The sequence below is a fragment of the Trachemys scripta genome, chromosome 9, assembly GCF_013100865.1.
Source record: "Trachemys scripta elegans isolate TJP31775 chromosome 9, CAS_Tse_1.0, whole genome shotgun sequence".
Classification (NCBI taxonomy): Eukaryota; Metazoa; Chordata; order Testudines; family Emydidae; genus Trachemys; species Trachemys scripta.
The window spans coordinates 68,693,589-68,715,834 of record NC_048306.1 but is presented as its reverse complement, the minus strand read 5'-3'; the positions used below and the strand labels follow the sequence as shown (position 1 = coordinate 68,715,834).

The 22,246-nt window shown below is 38.2% G+C and overlaps 1 protein-coding gene across 1 annotated transcript in view; it reads right to left on the bottom strand.

The window, feature by feature from the left end:
• The window catches only part of NYAP2 (neuronal tyrosine-phosphorylated phosphoinositide-3-kinase adaptor 2), a 185,254-nt gene that overhangs the window by 42,569 nt on the left and 120,439 nt on the right, over positions 1-22,246 (bottom strand). The window contains exons 5-6 of the mRNA XM_034782220.1: positions 9,602-9,814; positions 1,101-1,204 (exon numbers count right to left, since the gene is read on the bottom strand). Of these exons, the coding sequence (XP_034638111.1) occupies positions 1,101-1,204; positions 9,602-9,814 (317 nt within the window). The remainder of the gene's footprint in view (positions 1-1,100; positions 1,205-9,601; positions 9,815-22,246) is intronic.

Below are 22,246 nucleotides of genomic sequence, written 5' to 3'. Positions count from 1 at the left end.
TTTAGGGGCCTTATTCCTTTCTGATCATTTGAAAAATCACAACTAAGTAAACAGAAATAAAATATCTAAGTATAAAAGAAAACCATTCAGTACCAAAATGCTTCATGTTTGATGGAAGTCATAAATACAATATTTAAATGTAGTCATTGCCCCTATTACTAATATTTGTAGTTAGTTCTGAAAATTAGTAAAACACCACATCACTTTTGTGCACCGAAGTGAACAGGATCTCCGCATTAGCAGACAAAACAAAGTTGCATGTGAATTTGGCCATGTCTTTATTTCTCATCTCTTTTCTCCAGGTGCTAATATAGGTCTTATTTGCTGTGTTCAGACACTTAGATTTCTTTGTCAAGTGTCCATTGGGTATTTTTGGAATTGTTGAGAAAAGTAGCTCCATTTAAAGCAAGCAGGGTTTTTTCTTAGTTTGGTTTTGAATTTTTTGCATTTTTTTTATAATTTACAATAAACATAACTACAGCAGACTATTTAATAGTCTCGTTAGCAGTATATGGCCTTAGGTTGAAGAGAGGCTAGCTGCCATATTTAAACAAAATAACTCGCCGTGTGAGCAATTTTAAGGACAATGATAATTCACAGTGTAATACAATCATGCACCAAGCTCAAAACAAATGTAAGACTGGCACAAATATTACAGTACAACAAGGCAGAAGTTAAAAGGTATGTACAAGTCTTTTGACAAACATTGGTGCAAGTGCTTTAGACGAGACATTTAAAAGAAACACACTAAAACAACACAGATTAAATTTATCAAATTTTGATAAATTTTAGACAGTAAAAATTACACAAAACATGAAAAAAAAACCCAACCAATACATATATAGTTTTACTACATCTATATTACAGAATGAAGGAAATCAGAGACAAAAAAGATTTAAGAATTCACAGCAAAGAAAGTTCTACCAGCCTTGAAAGATAGAATTTCATTGCAAGTGAGAGACACACACGCGCACTCACACGCACAAAAGTAAAAACAAACACAAAAAATCATTTACTGTAACAAATGACAGACACAGAGGTGAGAAACATTTGGCATGTTGCATCACATGAAGTCATTCACGATTGGCTAACGATGGTACCTGGCTGGGTTGGAGATCGCTGGCTTGCCTGAGAGGAGTAACTGATGGAGGAGGCACACCTGATGTGGATGCAGATCGACCTAATCTACAGCTTGCTTTAGGCTCTAGGAAGGGAAAGAAAAGAAGACATATGCCCAATTAATGGGATTGTGGATGTTGGTGCAGTAAATTGAAACTTGAGGGGACATAGAAAACGATAGGTCCTGTAAGCGCCATTTGACCTGCCTGCCAACCTCCCCAGGACTTTCCCACAGTATGGAATCCAGGAACACATTCCTGGACAATGTTTTGGGCAGTTGACTGAGTCATAAATAAAAGTTATCTTCTAGGCACTAGCCACCAATATGGCAATATGGCAAGAACTGACTTCTCCCCGCACCTTGCTATCTTAACCTCTTTAATTTCCAGTAGCATCTCTGAGGCTGAAGAGCAGAGCAATGAGCAGCAGAGATAGGAAGCATGTCCAATTTTCCTTCTGCCCTCCACCCATACACTGTGGCAGTCTCAGTGCCCAACTCTCTCACCTGCATAATGTGGCAGTGATTGGTGAGGGGCGATTGAGAGCGGTAACTTGTGGCCCAATACCCTCATTCAGCGGCTGAGTGGGATAGTAGAAGAGGACAAAAAGGTGGTGGGACTGAGAGAAGCTGAGGGAAATCACAAAGAAGACATGGTTCTTGGGGAAGTGGACAAAGGTGAGAGAGAGTGATGGGGTAGGTTGGGAAAACAGGAAGTTAGAGATTTTGCAGAATCATGACATCACGATTTGTGATGTCATGAAGGCCACAGAGAAATCTGAAAGTAGCTGACAGTGAGTCAAGGTTAGCCGCAAAACACAGAGTAGAGGGAAGAAACTTCAAGTTTTAATAGCATGACACAGGCCTCAGCAATGGAGTCTGTGAAATTGGTTGCATTGTGTTATCTCCAGTTTGTGTGTTCCCCAAGTAGGAGTGATTAATAGAAGTGTAAGATACCATGAAACGGGATAGAGATCTCAGGCGCCTGAAAAGAATTTTGATGCAGAAGTATTTGATTTCCCTATCCTGGTTTTACCCAGCAACATTTCCTGGAAGATTTCCCATTGAGTTACAATGCAATTTACTGTAACGATCCCAGGATAAATGACCAAGCTAGGAGAAATGTACTACCTAATGGCACTAGTCTGTCCGCAGTTGGTTTAGAACATATTTTCCTGGGAATCTGGTCTGCTCATCTCTGGTTGAGAGAAATGTGGCTCTCTGAAAGAACTGAAGTGTCCATGTCTTCTCCAGGCATTGGTCTGCCTTCGTCTAGCTCAGAGGAATATGTTTATTCTGCTCGTATGTTATATCCCTTTCAACAACCCTTTATCTGTCTTGTCTATTTAAACTGTAAACACCTCAAGGCAGTGACTGTCTCTTACTCTGTGTTTGTACAGTGCACAGCACAATGGTGCCGTGATTTTATTTGGGATCCCTATGCTCTGCTGTAATACAAACAATAATAATGAGTATCCTTACATCTGGCTGAAATTAAGTGTCTTCTCACAGTTTATATCTGCCCAAGTTTAGCTGAAGGCACACAGCTCCTCATGATGGTCTATCATGTCTAGCTTTGATGTATATCTTCTCACACATCTTATCTGTCTATGTCTGTCTAAGAGAAATGTGTCTTTTCACGTCTGGGTAAGAACATCTTCCCCCAATGACATTCTATGTATGCCTGGATGACAAGAGCACACCTCTCCATAGCATTGGCCTTTAGGGATATGCAGTGGTTGCTGGTTGGGTTGCTTTCTCCATTTCATTTTTTGAGCAGGTCAGCAGGCCACCCTCCTTCCATTGCCACCACCCACTTTTACCCACACAACTCCTTTTGGAGTCTCCAGGAGAGCTGGCAGCCTGCACCAGTACATAATCTGATGTTTTGCCTTTCTGGATGAGGACAGTACACTGTTTCGTTGATTAGATCCGTTCTGAAATTATTTGTTGTTATACATCTGAAATCATTTATTTCTTCACACTGTGTGCAAGGCACCCGATTTTTCCTTCACTAGAATATACACTAGCAACTGGAGTTTTCCTATTGATTTCCATGGGAGAAAAATCAGGGCTTATTTTTGTTTTGTTTATCTGTTAAGGACAGATGCTACATTGTCTCTATGCTAAGCAAAATCAGATTCCCATCCAGCATTATCTTGGTTAGCATTGTTGATGTCAAAAACTCCAAGGTATTGTCTGCCATTGCTTCTGAATTGTTTTCTTTGCTTTGAGAAAAATGTCACAATTTCCAATTTGGATATACGTGCTGCAATGAGAGCCCATTGTTTCCTTGCCATAGACAATCCTTTCATCTGGGATCAAAGAAATAAAATCCAACCAACTCAGATGAAATATTAGTTTCTTCTTTTATCTCCTGGCAATATATTCAAGTGTCAGAAACTATTGCAAATTCCAGCATGGTTCTTACTATGGGAAGTTTCCAATCAATGCCTATCTAGTTTTTTCACATCCAGAAGTTTAGGTGAATTTCTTTTTTAAGGGGCAGTTCCATTGATATCACTGGGATTATTTTTACACTGAATGAATTGGGAACATTCCACAGAAATTTTTGCTATGACTAACCTCTTCATGCTGTGGCATAGAATGCAAATTTTTTCCCTAAATAATCTGTCAGATATGGTCTGTACAGCTGACAACACCATATCCAGTGCTATGTCTTGTTTGTCCCTTGTGCACTCCTTATTCCCTGTACTCGGCTAACCAGATTTTGAGTAGAATGAACATTTTTCTTGAGTAAGAAGTTCTGAATAGGGTCCCCTAACAGCTGCAGAAGGGCTCTGTATATAATGATGTCCACATCCTTTCCCCTTCAGTGAATTCAGTTTCTGAGTTGTGTGTTTCAAATGACAAAATTTGAACTTGTCTACAGTGCTCTGTGGCTTCATGCAGATTCTGATTCTGGGAGCAAACAGGCAGAGTTAGTTTGAAAACTCCCTGCTGCTGTCCCCAAGGGGGTCCCAAACTGTTTGTCAGCAAAGCAGAGGGCTGGCTTTCAGGGAAAGCAGGCGAACCTGAAGTGGATATAGACCAATGTCAAGTGCTAACATAACCTCGCTGAGCCCCAGGTGTGTCCCTAATGCAATAGGCAACAAAGCAGGAGTCAGTTTTGGACATGACTGGAGCAATGTGTGCTTTGACATAGCTCGCGGGGGTGGTAAGAACTTGGGGGTTCTAAACAATTGTGTCTCAAAGACTGTGCCCCATTCCAAATGCAAAATTCCTTTCGGAGCACAGAGGCAGTGGCCATGCGACATTGCTGCTAGCCATTCAACTGCTGGCAGTTGATCCTGAGGAGCCTGAGGATCTCCTGCTATGCTAGGGAAGTCCCAAGCATACGGGTAAGTGCTTTGCTGGATTGGAGCCGAATGAGATGCCTGTTGTAATCAATGGGCATCACGTGACTTGAACTCAGCAGGTCATGTTGAAAATCTAGTGGGTTGTTTTCAAGACTTTATTTATATCAAAGACAAATATTTTAAAAAGATTTAGTTGCTATATTTACTGATTAAATGTTTGTTGTGATAGTTTTCTCAGCCTCAAAAGGCAGTTCTTTCACATTGTGTCATGTGAAATGAAGCACACACGAAGGGCCAGACTCATTCTCAGTGAAGTCAGCAGAAAGACTCTCATATTTCAATGGTGTTAATCAGGCCCTGATCCTGTAATGGGATCCATACACACAGACACTTAAGTTTGAGCAGGGTCCCAGTGGAACTCCACATGGACATAAGGGATCATGTTGTGGGATCAGTGTCTAAGATGCAAACACTGATTTCCCATAAAAATATAGGGCATAAATTTACAAATGTGGGGACCTAAAATTAGGCACCTAAATTTACATTTATGCTCATGTATAAGTGGCCTGATCTTCAAAGATGCTAAGCACCTGCATAGCCCATTGTCCTCAAGTAAGGGTGTATTTTTTGCTAACATAGCAGACATCTCTGTGCTAAGGCCAGAATTTTCTGAAATAATTTAGATTTGTTTTATAACAAGAGATGATTTCCTGCATTCATCCGTTACATAACTGTTCTGCAGGATGTTTATTTCTGGGTTTGATCAGAAGAGATCTCTTTTATGCATCCCAAGGAGTCATCATTCTGCCTATCCTAATCTTAATTTAAAAAAAATTCTCTGGCTGTCACTTACACTAGAGACGCTTCCTATCCTGCCACAGTCTCTCCTTTGCACATGAAAATAGAAGTTGCTTATGCATTATTGCTGCCAAGAAGCACATCTTGAATTAAACAATAAGACATGACGGGATGTATATCCTATGCAAAAAAATTGAACATGCACATTCTAAAATGAATTGCATCTATTATTGTTATAATGACGTAACCTCACTGGTTTCCTAATGAATATAAATTATCTGTAATATAACTGGAAATGACCTAATACTGTAGAGGAAGAAATCATTCGATATGTTTCTTTCTTAAAAATATTTGACATGAGACTGCTGTCAGGAGGCATTCAGTGTTGAAACTAAGAGCAGTGCATTTAAAAAGAAATGTTTGTACTCCATACATGATAAACCTCTGGAACTCAGTGTTACTAGATAGCACTGAGGGCAATATCTTAGTAGAATTCAGAAACAGGATTAGACATTTCTACAGAACATCCGCAGTTACAAAGATTTTTTTTTTAATTAGATGGGGGTATAAACCCTCACATTTCAGGGCATATACCAACCACTAACTGCTGGGGACTAGGAAGAAACATCCCATATTGGCAGGTTATTCTATAATAGTCCACTACAGGTTTCTTGCAGCCTCCTGTGAAGCAGCGGCACTGGCCAAAGTCAGATACTGGACTAGATGGATGATTAGTCTGATATGATTTGGCAATTCCTATGTTCTGAATATGCATATATGCCATAAAACAGTGAAGTGTTTATGTGTAAAGGGTCACAGTCTGAAGATTTTTTCATATGCACGTATTTTCTACACAGCTTACTGGGTGCACTGTCTCCTTTATATTCTATCCAAAAATATACTTTCTTCTATAGGGGTAGGCAGGGGCGTATACACTGTCATGTAGGAAGGAGTGATAGAACTGTGTATTATGAACACAGATTTGTTTGCACAAGCAAACTTTTATTTTCAACTGCATATGCATCTCCGCATCCCTGGGTGATCTTTCAGCAGGACTCTAATGGAGCACAGACCGCCAGTTTAAAGCTGCCCTCACTTGGAGAATCCCTGGGATAGCTGGCAGTGCAATGCTACTGCCTGCCATTCCCTTGGGGTGAATCTTCCTTGGATGAAGCAGGCATAGGTTGGGGCAGTTTGCCTCCCACGCCATGATAGCAGGGGTGAATTGGGCCCTATATCTCTTAGGCCTCCCAAGGGGCCTTTTTTTTTTTTTGGTCAATGTTTCTCCCATAGCGCTTGAGGTTAACAGTCTGAAATCCTACTTTGAAATCCTAACCACAAACTCTGATTAAATACAGTATACTCATTCCTTTCCCGATCATCTGCAGAGTATTCGGCCTGAATGCTAACTGTGTTGGTTGAGTGTCTAAGGGCGATTATAAAACAATGACCCTCCGCCCAACAACCAGTTCTATAAACTATTTAAAATGCAATGCAGTGCTTCTCTCTCGCAGCAGGTGGCAATGCAAAATGCTACGTAGTAGCAATAAGAGAGCAACATTCCAGAAAATGCTCTTTAAAGCTCCCGGAGTTAAATTATATGTGCCTCCCATTTTGTAAACCTCCTGTGGCTCTGCACTGAAATCGCAAGGACATGTTTTGAATGCTGGTGTGCATAAAAGATCATTGACAGTTCCTTCCAAATGGAGCTCTCTGATAGAAACGGTATCATGCAGATAGGGTGCAAATGTCCCTGCAAAATTATCTGATAGATGAGAGAATGATCCAGTGCTGTGAAAATTGTTACTCAAGTGGAATTAGTGACCTAAGGTCATTTAAACATTGTGTGCCCACCAAAAGGGTCCACGATCTTTTCTGGAGAGGCCTGAGCTCTGATTCCAACATTACTAGCACCAGTGTAGATCAGGAGTAACTCACCGAAATAGTCAGTGGTGTTACACTGTGTAAACTTGTTATAAACAAGATTGGAATCAGGCCCCAGAATCTACTTAATCTGCGTCCCAGATTCCCAGCACTGTTTTAACGGGGCATACAATAAATCACATTGACTTGAGAAATGTACCTGTACCTATCCAGATACATCTAAACCATAATTTTTGTTTTTCATTGCAGTGTAATTCTAGTTTGTTTACAACAATTGCAATCCACAAGAACAGTACGCAGCACTGGGAATGAAATGCCACAATGAGGAAAAGTCAATTATTTATTGGTGCAAGAGCTATGGATCCCATCCAGGGAAAAATGTACATGGCTGGCCGGGGTGTGCAACTCAAAGGAATTGTAGTAAATAATATATTTGAAAAAAACACAAAGATACTCTTTGGGGGGAAGAAAGAGGCTTAATTCAGCCAATAAAATATTTGTATAATACTAACAATTGCACTTGCCATCTGATGCTTTGATGGTCTTTGTAGTAAAAGACAAGACACAGCCGCAGATAGCTACTCTAAGGCCTGATCTGACACCCACTGAAGTCTTGAGAGCTATGCTGATTTAGGACTGGGGCCAGTGAGTGTTTTGCATGATTTAACTGTGAGATGAATGAAGTCCCTACACAGCAGCCTCTGCATAAGGGCTGGATAGAAGTGAAATATTTTGTTTATGCTTTATTCATATTGAGGGATGGACAGAGACTGGGTCCCTCTGTTTAATTTTCCCTTTTTTTTGGTCTGATCAATATTATTGTCTAGCATGACTAGTTTGGTATGTACCTTGGGTTTGAGTCTGTGCTGTCCTGGCATTCTGATCTGGTAGCATTTTGCACTGGTGAAAATGATACCGTAATGTGCAGGACAAAGTCCTTTGAGTTTATCTAAAACATTCACAGGTTCTAGCCCTATACAGGTAAACCTTTCTCTTACCTACTCCTAAGGTCTAATCCTGCAAACTCTTACTCACCAGAGTACTGGATAGGTACATTTTAAAAAAAACTACTAAATTTTAAAAAATAGCTACAAACTTTGCAAAGTATTTACACTGACAACGGGTATGCAGGATTGGATCTATAAAGAAGACATTTTTTTCCCCATCAGAAGAAATATTCTGCAGAATGTAGTGCAGAGTAACTACAGAAATCTATAATGGAAAAAGTGGGTAAAAGATTGCTGCAAACCTTTTGTCATCTTGGCAAAGTTTGTTACAGTTCAACACTGAGTTCTTGTTGTCAGAGCAACAAGCAAGACTTCTCTTCTCTGGGAAGCAAGACTTCTCTTATCACACGTTGAAGTAGTGGTTTAAGTGAGAAAAGATATCATACTTCTATTGTTATGACAGTATGTAGACACCAATGTCTGCTACCATTCACTCAAAAGCATCTCTTCTGTAGAAATGGCTTATTGTTTTATCAGTTTTGATATGAGACACCATCCACAGTCTTTACTCTCGTAGAAGATTGTTACTGAGATTACTGAACTATTGATGTCAATGGTTATGAAAGTAGATATTTTGGGCAAACAGGCCACGAAACTTCTTTTTTAGTGATCTGTCAAATTTTTAAAAAGTAACACTGCATTGATTATTCCTAGTGTTATACATGTGCCAGCTATATTCAGCTTAGATAGACATTTTACAAAATATAGGCTTTTTTTTTATTTCAATGGATTACTAGTGAAAGTCCCTATTTATATATCTATATCTATCTATCTATCTATCTATCTATATATAGTTAATGTAATTAATATTGACTTCTGAAATCTTTAGTGAGCTTTGGACTAATTTACATATATGCAGAAAACAAGAGGTCCACTGTTTTAATCTGTTGTATATATCAATATGACAGTTTTGTTTACGCTGCAGCATGTTGTACTCATTATCTTATGTGACATTTGAATTTATTACGGTCCCTCTATGAAGTGAAATCTGGGGGATTATTAGCCAGAGTGACCCTCAAAATTATGTGTAATTTCCAATTTTTGTTCAAATATTTGAATGGTACAATTTTATTCTTGATCATTCGCTACTAAGGACCTAATCCTGCCTAAATAGAGAAAACAGCTATACAGAATACAAAGCCTGAACCTGCAAGGTGATAATGGACAGATTTTTAAAGATTTTTGGGTGCCTAAAGATGTAGATAAATGCCTAATGGGATTTCCCAAAGCATCTAGGTACCTAATTCCCATTTATTTCAATAACAGTTCAGCACAATAGATGAAACGCTGATTTCAGTGGAAGTTAGGCACCTATATGCATCTTTTGGCAACTAAATACCTTTAAAAAGCTGACGCTAAGTGCCCTCAACTTCCAATTTCTTTAGCTCAACTCCTTGCAGGATTGGGCCCTATATTAGTAATGGTATCATGAGATTTCTTTCTTTGCTCTGCTTGTGAAACAAACTCCCACATACCTGAGCTGTTGTTTCCTGCCAACATCGTTGGACTAACAGAGGATCTTCCCAGTCTGCTGGACACAACTGGTGGTCCTGGTGTTCCATCCCATTCCTGAGCTTTTATTGACTCCCTGGAGGAAGTTGTCCCATGGTGACCTCCTCTCTCTTTGTTTTCCAACTTTGGTAGTGGTTCAGTACTGTGGCTCCTGATCTTCAACTCGTCTAATGGTTCTACAAAATATACAAAGTCCACATTCCATTATCTAGTGCAGTTTAATTAAATTCATACCATGGTATTCTCTCCCAGACAGTATTCCATTTTCAGTAATCATCCAGTACTGTAAATATACATAAACAACAGAGTAACATAAAGCAGGATTTTAGACTTAACAGACTAGTATAAAAAGTGATCATCCTTAATTATCCCTCTGGTTGAGTGATGACCACCACAATAAGAGAGATGGGTAAAAATGGCAGTTTTTAATTCACTTGTTTTTGTTGAACTACAATATTTTATGAAAATACGTATTGTGCAAAAAATATGCCCCAATCAAAGCTCTTTAAATTATATTTTAAAAATTAACATTTAGGAAATTACCTGAATTCTTTATGACTGTCTCATCCCTGCTAACTAGTCCTTCTAGAACGTTCTCTTTCTATGCAAGTTATTTCCTAAGGTTTATATTATTCAGTAGATGGGCTTGTGATTCCCAAGAGCATTAATGGGAAGCTACACACAGTCTATCGTGCCTGACTAATTTAAGTATTTCTAGTATGCCCAGTAGTATAATCTATGGGCTACATTCTGCTTATTCAACTCACTTGAATAATCCCTCTGACGTCAAATGAGTGGCTGCTCTATTTGCAACCACAAGAGTTGGTGCGGAGTGGAGAAGGCAGACGAATGGGAGAGCAGGTTTCCCTGATGATGCCAGGGTTTTAGCAGCTTTTTCCATCCCTGGTGACTATCTATTCTGTCCAGAGCCCCTTCTTGCTCCTCCCCCGTCTCTTCTATGACAGGCCCATCAACAGGGCATCATATTTCAAAACTAACTCACCTCTAATGGAATTAACAGATCGTTTCCATTTCTATTTTCTATGGTCTATGAATGAATTGTATCAAAAACATGCACAGGGGAAGCATTTAAAAGAGACTTAAAATCACAACAGTTAATTACTATTCTGTTCACTTATTCAAAACCTGCTGATCTATTTTTTTCTTATTTGATAAAAATTCCCTCTGGAATTTTATGCTTCAGATTTATGCCCAAAGGTATTCTTATGTCATATTCCTGATTTATAAACATTCGGGATTATAATAGAAATGCTGGCCTTCTGAACTTCAGCATCACTGTGTGGAGCACTATAAGGTAAATACGGGTTTAACTAGCTATATAATTTGGAGGAGAAGAGAGAGAGAGATTTACACTATGCCTACACACAATGGTACACAAAACTGTTTATTGTACCTTGAACAAAGATACCCAGTTAGATTTTGTGTCCCTTAATATTTTAGTTTGTTGATGAACTTGTTTATGAGAAAAATAACATTTTCTTTGTAAAATCCCTCAAGAAAACATTAATGAGAAGACAAATTTATCATTTCTAATGAGCAGGTATGCTGTACCTTATGGAATCATTAAGATATTGTATGAATTATTGTCAGTTTACAAGATTGCTACTGAAAAGAGAAGGGAGTATAAGGATTTTAACAATCAACAGAGGGTCCTGTGGCACCTTTAAGATTAACAGAAGATTTTAACAATGTTTCTGACAGGGACATTTTTTCATCCCCAAGCTTTAAGATTTTCTTATGTCACAGTAAAAAAAAAGTAATAGAATATCACAAAACAATTCCAGGCTGACGATTCACATAAAGAATATTTAGAGTAATCTCAAAAGCACCATAATCTCAAAATCTAACAACTATTTACTGCCCTTCCTTGAACTTTTAGACTGCCTACTTTAATAGAGAAATATCATAAGGGGGAAGGCCCCTGCTTTGTAACCCAAAAGGCTACATAGGGAGAGCACTGAAGAATAGTTTGCATCCATATTACATGACACAGGCTTTTCAGGGACTTTCAGCATGGAATGTCTGCCACCAAGACTCGTTTATGCATTCTTAGAGAGGCAGGGTAATTCAAGGAGCTATGTGGAGAAATATAATGACACAGGGCTTTATTAATTTAACATTGACACATAATTATAGCAGAAATATATCTCTAAACTGATAACATGTGCTTCCTGTAAATGCCATGTTACTGAGAAAGTGGAAGAGGAGAACAAATATCAGAAATTTGATGGAAATATAAACCAAAGACACTGAATAAGGGTACAGTCCTGGGAGGAGCTAACCACCTTCTTCAAAATTCTGAGTGCCTATTTTCCAATAAAACCAATAGAAATTGAGAGGGGCACATGTAATCTCATAGATTCAGGTCCTAATAGGAAATATGCACATTGAAGTTATGGAAAGAACGTATATAACTTTACCAAAACTCCATCATCTTATTGCAGCATTCAAAAGAACTAATTCACCATATCTTTCAGTTGCTACTGTAAATGCTTTGATTATTTTAGTGAGAGCCTTTTATATTTGTGACTTCTTATTGCTGATTGAATACAACCACTTGAAATTTCACACACTGACAAAGTCATCCCTTAGTTACAGAACAAGCACTCCAGTTGCATGTGGAACATAGGGGATCAAAAACACTTCAGTTCACTTTACAGAGAAGCATTTGTACTTATTACTTGATGCAAATGATTCTTCTGAATGTCACCTCTTATTTCTATTATCAGCTGAATCAAATGGCAGCAATTTTCTGCAAACAAACTGAGCTGTGGAAATACTCAAAGGCAATTTAAAACAGATTGATTAAGCAATAAGACCCAACAGGCAATCAATTTTGCATGATGTTATAAGGTAATCTGACAAAAGAGTGAAAAGAGGTGCAATGCAATGCTCTGATCCTACAAACTTTCTACTGTGCATAATACTAATTACCATGAACAGCCTTAGTGAAATCACTTGCTTCAGTGGCACCACCTCTGGTCATAAACATTATAGATAGCAGTATTTTCAGAAAAAAGAAGAACAGGAGTACTTGTGGCACCTTAGAGACTAACAAATTTATTAGAGCATAAGCTTTCGTGGACTACAGCCCACTTCTTCGGATGCATATAGAATGGAACATATATTGAGGAGATATATATACACACATACAGAGAGCATAAACAGGTGGGAGTTTGAGAGGCCAATTAATTAAGAGAAAAAAAACTTTTGAAGTGATAATCAAGCTAGCCCAGTACAGACAGTTAAGAAGTGTGAGAATACTTACAAGGGGAGATAGATTCAATGTTTGTAATGGCTCAGCCATTCCCAGTCCTTATTCAAACCGGAGTTGATTGTGTCTAGTTTGCATATCAATTCTAGCTCAGCAGTCTCTCGTTGGAGTCTGTTTTTGAAGTTCTTCTGTTGTAATATAGCCACTTGCAGGTCTGTCACTGAATGACCAGACAGGTTAAAGTGTTCTCCCACTGGTTTTTGAGTATTTTGATTCCTGATGTCAGATTTGTGTCCATTAATTCTTTTGCGTAGAGACTGTCCAGTTTGGCCAATGTACATGGCAGAGGGGCATTGCTGGCACATGATGGCATATATCACATTGGTAGATGTGCAGGTGAACGAGCCCCTGATGGTATGGCTGATGTGATTAGGTCCTATGATGATGTCACTTGAATAGATATGTGGACAGAGTTGGCATCGGGGTTTGTTACAAGGATAGGTTCCTGGGTTAGTGGTTTTGTTCAGTGATGTGTGGTTGCTGGTGAGTATTTGCTTTAGGTTGGGGGGTTGTCTGTAAGCGAGGACAGGTCTGTCTCTCCAAGATCTGTGAGAGTAAAGGATCATCTTTCGGGATAGGTTGTAGATCTCTGATGATGCGCTGGAGAGGTTTTAGTTGGGGGCTGAAGGTGACAGCTAGTGGTGTTTTGTTATTTTCTTTGTTGGGCCTGTCTTGTAGGAGGTGACTTCTGGGTACTCGTCTGGCTCTGTCAATCTGTCAATCAAGCATTCTTAAAACTACAATACCCACCTGCTGAAGTGAAAAAACAGAGTACCCAGAAGTCACCTCCTACAAGACAGGCCCAACAAAGAAAATAACAGAACACCACTAGCTGTCACCTTCAGCCCCCAACTAAAACCTCTCCAGCGCATCATCAGAGATCTACAACCTATCCCGAAAGATGATCCTTTACTCTCACAGATCTTGGGAGACAGACCTGTCCTCGCTTACAGACAACCCCCCAACCTAAAGCAAATACTCACCAGCAACCACACATCACTGAACAAAACCACTAACCCAGGAACCTATCCTTGTAACAAACCCCGATGCCAACTCCGTCCACATATCTATTCAAGTGACATCATCATAGGACCTAATCACATCAGCCATACCATCAGGGGCTCGTTCACCTGCACATCTACCAATGTGATATATGCCATCATGTGCCAGCAATGCCCCTCTGCCATGTACATTGGCCAAACCGGACAGTCTCTACGCAAAAGAATTAATGGACACAAATCTGACATCAGGAATCAAAATACTCAAAAACCAGTGGGAGAACACTTTAACCTGTCTGGTCATTCAGTGACAGACCTGCAAGTGGCTATATTACAACAGAAGAACTTCAAAAACAGACTCCAACGAGAGACTGCTGAGCTAGAATTGATATGCAAACTAGACACAATCAACTCAGGATTGAATAAGGACTGGGAATGGCTGAGCCATTACAAACATTGAATCTATCTCCCCTTGTAAGTATTCTCACACTTCTTAACTGTCTGTACTGGGCTAGCTTGATTATCACTTCAAAAGTTTTTTTTCTCTTAATTAATTGGCCTCTCAAACTCCCACCTGTTTATGCTCTCTGTATGTGTGTATATATATCTCCTCAATATATGTTCCATTCTATATGCATCCGAAGAAGTGGGCTGTAGTCCACGAAAGCTTATGCTCTAATAAATTTGTTAGTCTCTAAGGTGCCACAAGTACTCCTGTTCTTGTTTTTGCGGATACAGACTAACACGGCTGCTACTCTGAAACCTGTCAGTATTTTCAGAGTCAGGCTCTTCCTGTTAATTTGGAGAGACAGCATAAACTGTCATTCACTTCAGTAGAAGCTATAATAGTTTACACCAGCTAAAATCTGCCCTGGAATGTCTTAGGGTTGAGCAGCCCTAAAGTTGATCTGCATTAGTTAGTCTTTGTTGGTCAGCACTAAGGAAAAGTGTTTTATATACAGTATTTGGAATACTACAAGTAGAAAAATAGAACCGTATCAGTATAGCTGCTGTGGAATTGGTGGAGCTATGTCAATTTACCCCCATTGAAGATCTGGTCTCAGTTTATTTCTTAAGATTTTGTAGAAAATCAGTTTTCACTTGTCAGCCTAGATTTCATATATTTCCACTCCCCTATCCTTTCCTGGGGAGCTTCAGCTCGGAGGTTATCTAAAAACTAATAAATCCTAAAAATGAAAAGCAGAGTGGATCAGACTATAATCTCATGCAGCCCATTATAGGGCCCAAAACATTATTATTGGATGATACTTATCAGTAACACTGACGCACTGTCAGAAAAACCATATGCTGATATTTTCCAAGGCCTTCTGGAATATTTGATTTTACCTGATTTTGTAATATGTCAAGAACAATAAAGTATATGGCAAAATTAATTTTCAGTCACCTCATCTCGAAGATGGTCCTACTTTACTTAAATGACAAGAGGGTATAATTTCAGCTTCAAAATTTTACTAATATATTTACTAATATATTATTAATATATATATTTACTTCAAATTTAAGACCAAAGGCATTCTTATGTCATATTCTGATTTATAAACATACAGGATTATAATGGATATATATATTATTCCCTCAAATCCCATGTTTTTGTAAATTCACCATAATACTTCCTGTTGCATCTGAAGAATAACTTATTTTCGTTGGCCCAATGAAGACTTGAGAGGGGCAGAATGCTCCCCTCCCAGGCCATAGAACATAACTGGAACCATTCTGTGGTCACTATGACAAGCTCTACAGTTATCTGGGCTGTCTCATGCCATCTACCATTCTACACTACTCTAAGCTACTCTAAGCTACTGCAAATGGAACTCCATGGACCACAGCTCAGTGGCCCTTTCACTAGTTAAAAACTTGCTCATTGTTTTATATAAATGCCTCAGGCACTGATCCTGCAATGTATACTGTGTGAGCAGAAAGCGGCACGCATGTGGAGTCATGGTGCACCCATATTGAGATCACCTTATTATTTTATCTAAGGAATAACACATGTTTTTATGGGTGTTTGATAATTGTAGTTGGGACAAGCCAAGACTTAAAGAAATAGTTGTGCAATCCTGCACAAAAGCTGTGGAAGGACGTCAGTGCTCAGTGTACCCATATTGAGGTAGGTAACATACTAGAGGGCTCATCACTTATTGTTTAAAAGACACAATAATGCAAATTGGATTTAAGATATACTATGTTCTTATTATCTTATTCAGATGGCTGGAGTTAGCAAGAGCAATAAAAGCTCTGTGTTAATGAGTTCTTTGAATCACATATGTCTGAAGCTAAATCTTTTCACAGTCAAATGCTGAATTTTGAAAACTGAACATCATTATGGAAAATGTCTTTATTGGTCTATAATTTTTAACCCAAAATAGCACATAAAATGTAAATTTCAAGAAATCATTTGTTGCTTTAAATATTTATGGAGACTCCTTCAGTAAGAGTCCCATAAAGGAGTTCAAATGCTTGAAGCACTTGTATTTCAATATTAAGAGATGTGCACTTTCCACATTTATTTCACCTAAATCCCAGGCCTTTTCATTTGATGAGAAAGATGGCAGCTAAAATCTCTTAGGCAGTACACACTTTCTAAATAATTGACATATATGGTTTGAACATTATAAAAGATCTCTTAATGGGTGCATGGTTTTGATGTGATTTGTGGTTCTGAAGCTTTAAACAACCTGAGAAACCCAGCTAATCAGCCATAGTTTAGACCAAACTAATTTGACAATCGGAGCTAGGGAAAACGTTTTACCTAAAAAACTATCATTGCAACAAATATACTCTATGTGGCCAGCCTGCCACAAGCTGCTTAAGCACATATTAATTCTAGGTCATGATGGCTTATTATTGTAATGTTAACTGACAAACAGCAGAATCATTTTTAAGGAGGCAAACAAGCAATAGTGTGAAGGAACTGCAAATGAGGGCTTCTCTGCTAACCTTCTCTCTGTAATCTGTAATGTATAAAGTAATAATCCATGTTTTATTCATTCTTTTTTCTGTCTTTTATAAATCTAAAATTTAAAAAAATCATTTAAAGCATAGAATTCTGTTATTCTGGGGAATAAATTTTTCTACTCACGGTACCTAAAGAAACATGTGTGCATAAGTCTTTGCAAGATTGGGATGTTGATGTGGAAACCTGGTAAATCACTTGGAGATGAATTTTAAAAGCACTTAAAATTGGCTTTACTTTCCTCCCATTGAAGTCAAGGGGAGCTTTACTACTGACTCCAGAGAAAGTAGAGTTAGGCCAATGTCAAGCCCTTTTGAAAATCCTACCTCTAACCTTTGTGCTTCAATTTATTTATCTGTAAATTGGGGATAAAATTTTACTCAGCTTTATAAAGTACTTAAAAATCTTGGAATGAATGCTTCTTTATAATGTCAAAGTATTATACATACTTCTTGATGTGCACTTATTTGTCTGATCTGTGCAGACCATCATGTACAAATATGTATTCAAAAACACTGCAAAGAAAATAAACAGGGTATAAATACTGCAAAAGGAAAGATTCAATGCTTTAAAAATTATATTTATAACAAACAATTATGAATATATTACACTGCCAATGAAAGCCTTTTTTTCTGATCTTTATTAAGCTTGTGGCTTGTCTAGTCTGTCTTTATCTGGTTGCTAATTAAGCAGAAGTTTGCTTTTCATATCAATTTTTAATACTCATTTCTTACAGTTAAGTGAGAATTGGAGCAGCTCAATTCAAAGCAGTTCTGACCTAGTTCCATGCAAAATCAATAGAGTGCCTGAAAAAGAGTCTCAGAAACGAGGAGACAAGACTGAAATGCATCTAAATATTAATTCAACACATGCGTCCATGGAATGGAGCGTAGCAGAGCTAATAGGGAGGCACCCCCCCACCGTCACCCCAGCAGCCTTTAGGTGTATGTGTGGTGCTTTTTTAAGCCAATAAATATAACTGATGGTGGTACCACCTGTGACCCATGGACACCCCTGACTCTGCCACTGTTCAAATTCTGGCTCTGCTTCTGGAATGTGAGTTTTTACTCACATCTAAATACAGTGGATATGTACTCTGCCTGCTAGCAGATGGAATAGGGAAGGGGCAGAGAGACCTTGGAAGCTTAGACTTGGAGGCTACCTGTTGTTTGGCTGATTTTCTGTAGCTAGGTCTCAAGGCCACAAGTGGGGAATTCTGGGGGGGGGATGTAGGAGAGTAAAGGAGGGCACTGGGGTGGGGTGAGTCGTTTAGAGCTCCAGGCAGGGGCGAATTTATACATATCAAAATTAGAAGGTAATTCAAAAATAGAAATTAGGGAAGAATTAAAGCTGAAACATAAAAATAGAAAACAGAGAAGGACAATAATAGAAATAGTCAGAAAATAGACAGGTAACATTTTTCAAAAGTAGAAAAATAGATACACCTCTACCCCGATATAACGCGACCCGATGTAACTCAAATTCTGATAAAACGCGGTAAAGCAGTGCGGGGGGGGGGGGGGGGCGCACACTCCGGCGGATCAAAGCAAGTTCGATATAATGCGGTTTCACCTATAACGTGGTAAGATTTTTTTGGCTCCCGAGGACAGCGTTATATCGGGGTAGCTGTACATTTAAAAAAATAGGTAATGGCTTTCAAAATTGAAAAATAGGGCCAGGTTCTGACAGCTTGGCTCCTATTGGGTAAGCACCTTATTTCATAACTGCAATAGCTTCAAAGTAGTGCCAGTTACTTTAGTGGGACTATTTGTGGAGTAAGATACACTTCGGTGGAAATAAGTGTATCAAATCTGGCCCACAGAAATTTAAAAAGACATGGGTTACAATAAATAATAGCAAAGACAAGGTTTAAAATTTAACATAAACTACAACTAACAAATGTAAAGACCTAACAAGTAAGACATGCAGCTAACCTCATTAAACATTTTTCTTGTTTATTGTCTGTCTATTTTTATCATCATTTCTCTGGCTTATCTTTTTTGGACCCCATCCTGCATGTGTTTAACTTTGCTAGCATGAGTAGTCCTACTGAAATCAAGTGGAGCACATTTGTCTTTTCAGGACTGGGGTGTTAGCATGTAAACACTTTGGGGTAGGGACAGTGTCTTCTTTTGTCTATTGATGATCTGGTCGTCTCTTCTGGCCTTAAACTGTATGACTCTTATAGTAAACTAGCATAAGAAAGTAGAGCTTGGTCTCTTGACACTGTAACAATATAAATAATAAGAGTTGTGAACTCAACAATGGGTGGTGCTGTTGGGGCTAAACATAATGCATATTCTACTGTGAGAAAGAACTGCTGGAAATTACTGTGAATATATTGTGGTTTATACTGTTCTGAAAATGAATGATTGGTTGTGAGATGTTATCATAGATGCATATGATATTTTGGGGCTCAGAGAATGTTTTGCCACTTAGGAATATCAAACCACATACTTCAGGACTTAAGTGAGCCTCTAACTATTTGAGACCTAATGTGGAGGGCAGATGATTCTTCCAGTGGCTACTGCAAGGTTTCCTTCCTCTGAAGCATCTCGTAATGGCCCCAGTCATAGAGAGGATACTGGACCACAGGTACAATCCAGTCTGGTAATAACTGTGTTCCTACAGCCTCAGAGTGGAGGATTTCTTCCATCATCTTGCTGTTTGAATGAACAATTGGTATTAACATTCACTTTGAATAAAAGAACTTGGTTAGTGTCTACGCTCATTCAACTATTCCTTTTGCTCCAAACACTGTTCATCACCGTTGGACTGATTCCTGGTAAGCACAGGGTCCGTTCCAATCAATGAAATAATAAGTCTTGAACAAACATTTTCTACGTTAATTTAAAAAAAATCTCCCCTCAAAAACAGCTGAAAATGTTTTGACTGATGGAGCGAAAAGGCAGGACATTTCAGATATCCTGGGACACTGAGACAGCACAAGAGAAAGTGGTGCTGACTTGGTAAAGATGAATTATAGGGTCACTTTAACAAAAAGGTGAGTGCACAGGCTTCATGAGTACAAGTTTATAGCCTCACTTGCAAATGTAGTCTCTTTTGATGGAAAGTAATGGAGCTGTTGAACATTTTTAGTTGAATAGTTTTTCAACAAAATAGAACTGTTTGAACTATACCAACATTTTACATGAATATTTTACTGTTGAAATTTTCCTTTTTTTTGTCAAAACAACATTTTTATTTTCATTAATTATTAATTAAACATTTTGTTTATGATGAAATTCAAACTCATGTTTCTGTATATTTTTTCCTTTTTTTCCTCTTTCTTTTCCCTCCTCTTCCCCCACTTTACCGGTGGAAAGAGAAGAGGTGAATAAATATCAAATATATGAAAAAAAGACATTTTAAATTTTGATTTCAATCAAATAAAATCTGAACACTTTTTTAAAAAATTTAATTTAGATGATCAATGAAAAAGTCTATGAAAATTTTCAACCGAAACTAACATTGTTTGATTTTATTCAAAATTTTTTCTGGAAAATAATTGCCATTTTTCTAACAGCTCTGAGTATAACATGTTTATTAATGCTAATTTTTGTTTGATGGTTTAATTTTTCAACCAATGAGAGTGCCTCCTTTTCATTACTAACAGAAATGTTCTGTTTGTATTTTGTTCCTTATACCACAGTTCAGTGGTTGAAGCACATGACTAAGGAGTAAGGAAATCTGGGACTTATTCTTGACTCTGCCACCAATTTGCGTCCTGATCCTTCCAGGCCTAACATATGTGCTTAATTTTAGGCAATGTGTAAATGTTTGTGGGGTCATGTCCAAGTCAATTGCAGACCAAAGAATAACACCTATATTTAATGACTCTCGGTCACAAACTAACGCCTACACCATGCTGCCTTTCTTATGTCCCTTTATCTTGGGTTAATACATTTCAGTGCTACAGTAGATTCACATTTCCAAAACAAGTTGTTTTTTTTTAAATTATGGATGTAAATCACACATCAGAATAAGGTTTACCCATGTCCGTCTCGTTCAAACAATGAGGCTTTTTTTTTCTTTTAGCTGAGGTTAGATGATCAATAACTCTCCTATTCCCACTTAATGCATGATTAGATATTAATTGCATATTAATTTTTGTACCAAATAATTATTATGGATGGATGAATCCACTCATTACTAAACGAAACTTGGCCCTTTGTACAAAATTAAAGCCCAGTTGAACTTGACCCTTTCTTGTTTATTATAGTAATAATAATAATTATTTCTGTGTGTTCCTGTATTTCTATTTCCAGCCTCAGCTGAACCCAGGAAGTTCTGAAAATCCCACAAGTTTTCCAGCTCAATATCCAGCTCAAGGTGAGCTGGATAAACCAATTAAAATATCTCTGAACATTTGAGGTTTGCCCATCCATGATTGGCCCATGTCATTGGTTGTGTTGAGATAAGATGTTCCTGGCAGGTTTTTTTATGGAGAGATTGTGAGTAGGTAAGGGAACACAATGGGCCAAAAGTTATGTGGAATGTTCCAGCTAGTCACCTTTACTAATTCTCCCTATCCCCCATATTAGTATCTATAGTCCGATTATACAAGTATGCTGAGTCAGAGAGGCTTTTTGTATGGAACAAATGTTTCACACAAGAAGTAAAGCCCTTTTACTCCATTGCCAAAATTTAGGCCTAATCCAAAACCCACTGAAGTGGGAGTCTTTCCACTGACTTCACTGGCCTTTGGCGCAATCCTTTAATGACTGCGCATAAGGACTGAGTTCACCCTGCTGGGACTCAAACCAGAAGTTCTAGAAAGTTGAGATACTTCAAAGCTGATGTATAAGCAACTTAGTCAAGCCAAGAAATTGTTATTCTTTATTATGTAAATCAGTATGGAAAAGACATTTTAAGAAACATTAAGAAGGGCAATAGTAGCTACAAGTGTTGCAAGGATTTCAGAACTTAAGGAAGGAACTTATTTCTTTTCTTTGTTCTTTTCACTGCCATACCCAGCCCCCACCATCTTCTCTCTTATGATAACACAGATTCTACAGTTACCTTGTTTTACTGTAAGAAATCCAGATAATGCATTTAATTAACCTCTGTCTCTTGTCAAGAAGCAGTGACAGTGGCTCAGGAGATCCTGGGAGTAGCATTCAGATCATGAGCAAGGGTTGGAAAGGTCTTTTTTTAACGATAACCTTCTGCAGCTCTGATGTACACATTCTAATTTTGAAAATGGAAAGCAGACTTTTGCTAGCCAAATTAATTTTTGCTTATGGTAAAATTGGGGAAATTGTTTCAGCTCGGTTGCCTTTGGAAATACAAAAATCATCATTCTACTTTCTATAATGTACAATTGCTGCATTTTTTGACC